This window comes from Pyrus communis, chromosome 6 (genome assembly GCF_963583255.1).
Source record: "Pyrus communis chromosome 6, drPyrComm1.1, whole genome shotgun sequence".
Classification (NCBI taxonomy): domain Eukaryota; kingdom Viridiplantae; phylum Streptophyta; class Magnoliopsida; order Rosales; family Rosaceae; genus Pyrus; species Pyrus communis.
In genome coordinates, this window is record NC_084808.1 from 10,483,164 (window position 1) to 10,493,179 (window position 10,016).

General features: G+C 41.2%; 1 protein-coding gene across 1 annotated transcript; it reads left to right on the forward strand.

Annotated features, from left to right (window-relative positions):
* Positions 1 to 5,035: 5,035 nt before the first annotated feature.
* On the forward strand, positions 5,036 to 5,870 carry LOC137736015 (uncharacterized). The gene is made up of 3 exons (XM_068475363.1): positions 5,036 to 5,363; positions 5,410 to 5,612; positions 5,751 to 5,870. The coding sequence occupies exons 1-3, from the start codon at positions 5,036 to 5,038 to the stop codon at positions 5,868 to 5,870; spliced, it is 651 nt and encodes a 216-aa protein (XP_068331464.1).
* Positions 5,871 to 10,016: the final 4,146 nt, after the last annotated feature.

Here is a 10,016-nt window from a genome sequence, read left to right on the forward strand (position 1 = left end):
GGCCCTTTTTTATTGGGAAATTTTATTTGGATAATATTAGTACTGAGTATATTGTATTCTAACTTTCTGATTTGATCCAATTAAAAAATATCTCGTACTTGATATTAGTGATTTAATCTAATTAAAAAAAAAGGACGTTTTGATATACACGCCTCATTTTTAATTGTCATATACTAAACATCTATTCCTTTTGCAAATTTAATTAAACATTTTCCCTACAATTTTGGTACTTTAATTTTATTTCATTAGAAGTCTATTTACGTTAGCATTCTATTTTTTTCTCCTATTTTTATGCATCTTTTATTATGATGATTTAAGATTTTTTTATTTTTTATTAAAATATTTATTTTAGTAAATTAAATAGAATGTAATAAAACTCGTTTTTAAGTACGTTTGGTTACATCAGTACGTTTGATTATAATGGTACATTTGAATTTTTGGTCCATTTAGCTTCTGAGTACATTTGAATTTTTGGTATGTTTGTTTTCAAAACATAAGTTTTATTACTTTTTGTCCTAATAACGAAGAATTACTTTAATTAATTATTATTTTTTATAAAAAGAACGGTTAACAATGTAAAAGTTTAAATTACTTTAATTAATTATTTTTTTAATAGAAAGAGTCATTAATCAATAGACAATAGCCTTTTTGTTAATTCAAAATTATATGATTTATCGTTATTATTTATCATTATCTACAATAATAAGGATTTATCTCCGATCAACTAAAAGTTGTTCTAGAGACTTATGTACCAACAAACAAGACTATCTAGAGCATTGTGTATGAATCAAACATATTTTTAAACATTCCAAAAAGATGAATGTTCATTTTAATATAGTTTATAATTAGGTACGTTTTAATTCGGGATTGGTACGTTTTCATTTGACATTGGTACGTTTTCATTTAATGTTGGTACATTTTCATTTGGCTTGGGTGTTCATTTAGATTTGAAAAGTTTAAATTTTTAGACTTAAATATAGTTGAAATTATTTAAAATATATAACAGATATTTAAATGTAAATTAATTTCAATTAATCTGAAGTAGTTCATGTCACATCCCAGCCCGGGATGGCCCGGGCCCCACCATATTCCGGGCTCGACTTCACCGTAGCACGATATTGTCCGTTTTGGCCCCAACCATGCCCTCACGGTTTTGTTTCTGGAAACTCACACAAGAACTTTCCAATGGATCACCCATCATGGGATTGCTCTCGCGCGCTACTCGCTTAACTTCGGAGTTCCGATAGAACCCGAAGCCAATGAGCTCCCAAAAGGCCTCGTGCTAGGTAGAGATGAGAATATACATATAAGGCTTACATGATCTTTATCCTTGGGCGATGTGGGATCTTACAATCCATCCCTCTTAGGGCCCCGACGTCCTCTTCAGCACACTACCGCCAGGGATTGGCTCTGATACCAAATTGTCACATCCCAGCCCAGGCCCCCACCACATCCTGGGCTCGACTCCACTGTAGCACAATATTGTCCGCTTTGGGCCCCGACCACGCCCTCACGGTTTTGTTTCTAGGAACTCGCACGAGAATTTCTCAGTGGGTCACCCATCATGGGATTGCTCTGGCGCGCTACCCACTTAACTTCGGAGTTCCGATGCAACCCGAAACCAGTGAACTCCCAAAAGACCTCGTGCTAGGTAGAGATGGGAATATACATATAAGGCTTATAGGATCCTCACCCTTGGGCAATGTGGGATCTTACAGTTCAAGTCTGAGTATCTTAATCAAATGTTTCAAAAGCTTAATCAAAAACTCAAAAAGCATAAATGTTTAGTCTACAAAAGTCTAAAATGAGACATCTAATTCTAATTTTCTCCTAAAAAAATGTTGTGTATTTCATATTTTTTGTTTTTTTGTCAAAAGATGAATTTTATTCAATCAAGTCTAATAGGTAAGTTTACATCCTCAGCAAGAATATTAAAAAGAAAATCGGGACTAATACAATCCTAAATAAAAGAACCACCTGCCGATTGAAAGAAAACCGCTACAGCGTGTGCCACTTTATTGGTTTCGTGATGAGAAAACACAAACTTCACGAATTCCATATAGCTGGCAAGGTGCCAAATATCATGTAAAATACCCTCCAAAATCACATTAGCAGCCATTCGTCGATTTATCATTCCAATAATCACATGTTTTTAACAAAATTTTAACTTTACCCTTAAATTTTGTTTTAAAAAAATAAAAAAAAATAGTAGCTCGCTAAGTAGTTTGTTTCTCAATTATAGGTTTCACACATTGGCCTTCATTAGTGAATCATGCAATTGTTGTATGAAAGGCGTGCCACCGTTGGTTTCCGCCAGCGAAAAGATGTATTTGTGGATGCAAATTTCCGTCGTCTTCTCCTTTGACGAAAATGCACTTGCAAAATAATAACACCTAAGATTAAGACCAAAAGCCCCACGTGCCCACGATGAATTGGAGGGGGGGCTTTGGCCAAAGAATCTCCGATGCCAAAGTTATAATTTGAGAGAGAAAGTGTTTAGGAATTTTTGGGGAAAGAATGAACCAGCTTTTTGGTGGAGAAAATGGGAATATTTATAGGGAAGTGGCCGGCCCTATTTGGAGAATAGGGACCGGCCATTATTGGTAGAATTATGAGTTTAATTGCAAGATATTATGTGAAATAATATCTTGTAATTATCTTGGCAATTAGTCCTAACTTAAAAAGGATAATTGGGAGTTACTTTTTGAGTGGGGATTTGATAAGGAATGATGAGAGGGATTTGAATAAAAACCATTTTGATCACCTTTGACTCTTCCTTAATTAAGCTTTTATTGTATGTTGCATGTACGTGGGAATCCTGATGTGCCTTAAGGGTAATTTTATCATTTTTTACCCAAAAGTCCACATGTCACCTCATTGATTATTTTTGGCTCCATAAATGCCCCACACATGTTGGGCTACTCACAAGAAAGGGCAGCAGGTGTAGAGATCTTCCCTTGCTTTAGGAACATAATATTGTTTCTTATTTGGATGTAGATTCCCTCATTAGTTGGAAATTAGGTCCTTCTAGGAAAGGGAAATAAATTACTTCTGAAGTTTATTTAAGTCTACCTTAAGTAGATGATTAAATCAACTTCAAAGAGCAATTTATTCTACCCTACAAGAGAGAAAAAGCTAGGGGATATTTGTTCTCCCTCCCCTAGCAATCTTCTACATTTGCCTGTGTAAAAGATCGCATTTCGTTGCTTTCTTTGTCTTCACGCCGTACCAAGGTAATAATTTTTTTAATTTTCCTTGTTTTCTTAATTTTTGGGAGCCTCAGGGCTTGAAATTTGGCTCGACGAGGGTCGAGGATGTGTGAAAAAATGGTTGGAAAGGGTCATGGCATTGCTGCTGTCGACTTGGTCCAGTAGCAGCTCAACGCGGGCCAAGGTCTGGGTGCAGCGATGTGGGTAGTAGAGGCAAGTTGGGGCTCAGCTTGGGTCAAGAAACTCTCGGGTTGGGCTGAGATTGAGAGGCACTGGGTCTGGGCCGTTATGCTTAGGCTCGTGTTAGAGAGAGGAAAGATCAGGCCGTGAGGCCTGGCGCGGCTGTTGGACTTCTATAGTATTGGGCCGTGACTTGGTCTTTGGACCATAAGGCCTGATGCCTTGAATTTTTTTTTTTTTTTTTGGCAACCATTTAACAAATTTTCCTCACATCTTTGTAGAATTTCCTTAAGCATGTCTTCTTCAAGCCATTAAAGTGATAATGGTGTGCCACCATTGTATCGTCAAGGCGGGTCTTTGAGTAAGGTAGGAAGTAACTCTGACGACTCATTTAGAGACTTTCTTGAGGCATATAGGCACGCCATTTCATCGCGGGTACGAGTGAAGCGTGTTAAGGAAGGTAACAGTCGTAAGCCATATAGTGGAGCTTGGAGAGCCATTAAGTTTCACCCTTACTACTTCGTAATGGGATTTACTTTTCCTATGTCGCGTTTTTTCCCATAAGTGTTTTGCTCTATGAAGTGTGCCCCCGTTCAATGTTCTTCAAATGCGGTCCGTGTAATGGTGAGGTTCCTCAATCTAAGCTAATTCTTTGACTTGGATTTGACCATCAACGAATTATGGTACTTCTTTGACATAGGCCACATTGAAGGAGTTGGGCAGCTACGGTCCTGCCATAGGTTTTTTGATCATTCGAGGAAAGGGGATCATGACTAGCCAAGGAGACTTTGGGGATAAGTGGAAAGTATGAGTTTGATTCTTCCCCTGAGTTACGTGTTCCAATGATTTTAATCACCGATAAATTGGTTGTTTAGTCTCTAGGTTACTTTGTGCTTTTGCTTAGCTGCTCTCTGATTTATTGATTGTCCTCATCTGCTTATGTAAATTTGGAATTCGGCTCAACTCCCAAGACTTCTCCAGATATAAAGAAGGTGTATGTTGCTCTAGGTATCTCTTCTGAGTACCATAAATGACATTGGCTGCTTAGTCATCTTCACTAAGAGAAAAGTGGGCTACCTCCGAGAAAGGAGATAAAGCGGATCAAGGTGGAGGCATTGGCTTGTCCGATCACTGTCATGGAGCCTGTAGTGAATAAAGGTAGAAAGAAGAGATTTTCCCCACCTGCTTAAGAGATGTCGGCTGAGAAAAGCCGAAGACTTCCTCACGTGTTGCCGATAAGCTTATGATTGATTTAACTTCTTCCAAGGGGAAGAAAGATGAGGCTGTTAGATCTGAGCCGATGACGTCTTCCATGCCAAAGGTGGTTATTACAATTGCTGATAGGAATGCTCAGCATAGAGGTTTCGTCTTGCCCCTAGTGCTGAAATTTGTGCCAAGACGTCCGTCGAGAGCTAAGTCTGGTTCACCTTCTGAAAGGCTTGCCGCTATGAAGAGTGATAAAGTGAACTCTGTTGCTAAAGCGGCGCCAAAGCCCACTCCCATCACTGTTAAGACTGATCTACTGAGATTTATGCGCTTTTGAAACCAGATTTGCTTGAAAACATAAACGCGTATGCCAAGCTTGTTGATGGCGTTAGAGGGGTTGTTGCCTAAGTTCCTTTGCAAAGCATACGACCAAATACAAAATGACGGCCCTACTTGCTATGATGCAGAAAATGGCAATTTTGGTAGCCGAGTCTATGCTCCTTGACCAAGAAGATACCAAGGCTGCCAAGGAGGTGGCAAAGACTATGGCAATTGAAGCTTATTCGTCTGCTAAGAAGATCAAGAAGTTGGAGTCTGAGCTCGTTGCTTTAAGGGGATCTAATATCTCTGCCCCTATTTCTCTAAAGCTTGAGACCGCTCGCCAAGAGATCGTTGACTTAAAGACTAAGCTTGACGCGATCCAAGTTAAGAATGAAAATGCAGAGAATGAGATTGGATATTACATACCTCAAATTCAAGATATTAAGCGTGCTGTTTTTTGAGCTTCGTTTCGTTGCTTATGCAAATGATGAAGAGTTGATTGTTGCTTATAATCAAGTGATCCGCTTTAAGAAGATCGTCAATAGGCTTAAATCCCAAGTGTTGGAACTCCAAGGTGCACTGAAGATCAACGAAAGTCTGAAGAAGGAAGTGGATGAGCTGCACCGTGTCCGTGTTAATCTGCTCGAGGATAACAAGCAGCTAAAAAATGAGAAGGCTGGGCTTGAGGCTTCGCTTGTTTAAAGTCAGGCCGATTTCTACAAGTTGGGTTACATAAATCATCTTTTTGGTAGGCCCCTAACTTTGAGTTTGCTGGCAAAAGACTTTAAGACCTTCCCTATTTCTCCAAAAGACTTGCTTGCCTTCACTTTTTAGGCTTCCATTAGCGAAATAGTCAGAGAAGTTAGTGTCTGGGATGGGGCAGCCGGGGATGAAGTGTTGGATGATGCCACTGCTGAAAGCGTCGCGATTGCTGAAGGTGTGGCGACCGAGTAGTCGTGGGATGTCTAAGTTGATGAACAGTAGCCTTCTAGGTTGCCTTTAGGATTTTCTTTGTTTTCCTTGTTGCTTTTTCCTTTGCTTGAACTCCTTCAACCTTTGTTATTTGTTTATCAATTTTGCTAGAAAATTTAATAAACTTGCTTCTTTTGCTTTTCTTCATCTTTGCTTCTTTTGTTTACGCCCAACCTTTAACCTTTAAACCAGTGGCAGGCGTGCTGCTTTTCTATAAGCAAACAGGCCCACGTAGCCTATGCAGCCATAGGTGTTGGTGTAGAACTTTTGCCAAGTTGTTAGCCATAAGGTCGGCAGCCAGACGACTTACTTACAAAAGCAGGCGAGTATGCATTACCACTTGGTTGCTAACCTTTGAGCTGTGTGGCCTGCATCAGAACATACTTAAGATTTTTGGGTTATGAAATTCGCTAACCTTTATATCAAAAATACGCAGTTGTATGGAATTTCGTAAGCAAAGGTCCAAAAGAACTCATTGTCTTTTTTGTAACCAATTACATGGGTTGAATAGCAAGTATCACAACACTTTAGGAATCAGTATATATCTAAACAATCATTCCGCGCTTGGCAGAGGTAAAGCTTATTGACTGCGTAACATGTCGGCAGTGGATAAAGCTTTGTATATGCACACTAACTTGTTTAACCTTTCACAAAAATGTGCGGTTGTATAAGTTTAACGCGCGGTTACTACTCGAAGGGCAAGCCTTAGGCAGTCTTTTAGAAATCGTAGGCTACCTTAGTGCACTCAGTAGCAGTTTAAGGGCTCCTGGGCAGCCGTCCATAGGACGTACTGCGTAATGTGCCTCATTCATCTCTGAGGCTCAATTCATCACAGATTAGGCCAAGAGATCCAAAATCCTTCAATTAGCTAAGCCTTGAAAAAGACCATTGTGGCTACTTCTAGGAATCACAACACAAGCCATCATGCACCTAGTTACACCAGGGTAGCCCGACCTATCCATTTTTGGATATTCGGAGTGTAAAGTTTATCCTCCCGCATTGGAGAGCAAACCCATGTGGGTGTGTGGGAGTTAGTTTACCCTTTCGCACTAAAGAGCATGGTTGGTCCCCAGGGGGGTGTAATTCCTAAAATTCCTAAGAATGGCGATGTCCTCTTTTGAAGTGTGTGAGTGATCAGTTGTTATAAACATGTAGTCGAGCCAAGTTGTAAATTACTTTTGAATTCTTCATTGAAAAACGAGTGAAACGAACGAAAACTTAGCTGTAAGGTAGGAACTGCATAACAACTGGATAGTCCTCAGCTTACGAAGCAGTGCCCGTCGAGCTGCTTAAGTCTTCGGGCTTTGATGTAGCGAGAGATCATGCATAGTACTTCCTCATATTATAAGTGTTCTGCTGCTTCTCGATCTCTTTGTCGTTCATGGTGGCGAGGGTGTAACTACCCTTGCCACCTACTTTGGTGATCTTGTGCAGACCTTCCCAGATGGGATCCATCTTTTTTGAGTCTTCTCTGTGAGCAGTGATGAAGGTTTTTCTTAGAACTAGATCTCCAGGCTGGAACTGTCGGATTTTGGCCCTTTTGTTGTAGTTGGAGATGAGCTGCTGCTAGTAGGCTGCGATATGGATGATGACCTTCTTGCATTTCTCTTCTGCCAGATCTAAGTTTATGGCAATCTCCTTTCTATTTTGCTCGATGCTTAGCAGTATAGTGCTGATACTTAGCACGATGACATTGGGAGGAATCATTACTTTTGAACCAAATGCCAAAGAGAAAGGAGTCTCGCTAATTGCTCGTTGTTTGGTTGTGCAATACGCCTATAGACATCCGAGAAGTTTGTTTGGCCATTTTCCCTTCTTGTCGAAGAGGGATTTCTTAAAGCAGTCAAGAATCGTCTTGTTAGATGCTTCGACCTGCCCATTGTTTTGGGGATACCTTGGCATGGACATGTGCTACTTGATGCTATATTTTTGGAGAACTTCGCCAAATCTTTTCCTGCGAATTGCGGGCCACTATCTGTGACGATCGATTGAGGGATGCCAAATCGGCAAATGATGTTCTTCCATATGAAGCGAGCTATATCTGTCTGAGTTGTGGTTGTCATGGGCTCTGCTTCCACCCATTTGGTGAAGAAGTCAATTGCCACGATCATCATGCCTCTGCCCCTAGTAGCGGGCGACATTGGCCCTACCAAATCGATTACCTATTGCATGAACGACCAATGTCTCGTCTACTTTTGTACTAACTCCTTAGCGTCTTAATGCATGGTGGGCTAGTAGTAGCCTGCGTTAAGAGCCTTCTGTGCTAAGGATCGGCCTCCAGAGTCATTTCCACAAACACATTTGTGGATTAAACTTAGCACTTTTTGGTCATCGGGAGATGCTAGGCAGCAGAGATGTGGTCCAATGTAGGATCTTCGGACAAGAATGTTGTTCCACATGTAGTAACGCGCTGCTTTTGTTTGGAGCTTTCTAGACTCCAATTTTTCCATGGGGAATGTGCCATTGACCAAGTAGTCTATAATGGAATCTTGTCAGTTTGGAGTTGTACTAACCTGTGACACCTCGGCTGCTGGCTCTGTCTCAATGTTTGGCTTGTCTAGATACTTCACCCAAATAGATCGTTTGAGTTTATGGTCCAAGATGGAGCCTAGGCCAGTTAGCGCTCCCACGTAAGCATTGTCTACCCGCGGAGCTTGAGTGAAGGTGTAAGTTTGAAACGCCTCAAGTTGCTTTCGTACCTTCTTTAGGTACTGCATCATCTTCGGATGTTTTGTCCTGTACTGTTTCCCTTCCTCTTTCTTTTAAGCTACTGCCGATTCTCTTCGAGGCTACTCGAGTGCCTCGTCTGCTCGCCGAGCCTTGTCCCAAAGTGCATGCTTATCTGCTATAGCGAAAAAGTCTGCCAGAGTTAGATTTTCTTTCATGATCAATTCACTGAACAAGAGGTGGTCTGCTGGGAGTCATTTTTGGAAGGCTATAAGAACTATCGAGTCATCGCATATGACTATCTTTGTCTTCTCTACTTTAAACCTCTTCACATATTCGCAAAATGACTCTTTTGGATTCTTCTTCACATTGAACAAGTGATCAGACTTCTTCTTGTTCGAGTGATAAGATGAATACGCTTTGGTGAAAACCAAAGAAAGTTCATCAAAACTTTGGATGGATTGTGGCAGCAAGGTGTGGAAACAACCTTGCGCCTCGCCTTGTAAAGTAGGGGTGAATATCTTACACTTGAGAGCGTCGTTGTTCCGATAAAGGACCATTGTGCTTCGATAATGCTTCAAGTGTTTCTCTGGGTCTCCATCTCCTTTGAAGGGTGTGAAATGTGGCATATTGAACTTGCGTGGAGGCTCTACCCGCTCGATCTCATCTATGAAGGGTGACCGACTTATGTTGGTCATGTCTCATTGCAATGCCTCATCAGTGACCTCGTTGCATTGGAAATCACGCAATCACTCAGTCAGGAGCCTTTTTACTTCTTCTTGAATTTACCTTTGTTAAGGTAGCCGAGTTATCAGCTCCCCCAATCGTGACCTACATGTCTAGGTTACTCTTCCATATGTTCGGCTCGTCTATGCCGTGGCTACGGTACATGTGGTATGCTCCTAGTAGGCAAGCAAATTCCTTGCAGGCTGCCGGTTAAACTTGAGCTAGATTGAGTGACTGCTTCTTTCTGTCTGTCGTGCTGCCTACTCCGATGTGAGGTGAATGATGCTCCTTATGGGCCTAGCCACGAATGAACACTTCACTTATAAAGTTTCTCATGTTGATTATCGGAGTGTGGCCCTAACCGTGAATCTATGCTCGTCCGTGGGCCTAACCCAAAGTGCACGTTCCTTTGTGCGCTAAAACGAGAGTATACGTTATCTTAGGGGCCAGTCGGGAATAAACATTGCCAGAACGCTCAGTTCATGACTGATCAAGTGGCTGTTTACTGGGACATTGTTGGAGAAGCTCATCGTCTACCCTTGTCCTACTTCGGGACACCTCATCTAGGGCACGTTTCATCTCGATACATTGCAAGAGCTGATTCACCAAGGTTGTCTGCTACGCAAGGGCACTTGTCAACTCTATGACTTGTCGAGACAAGTGTTGTTCGCTATTTAGGTTGGAAGAGCTTGGACAATATGCATCTCCTTGAATAGTGGAACTGTAATAGACTCT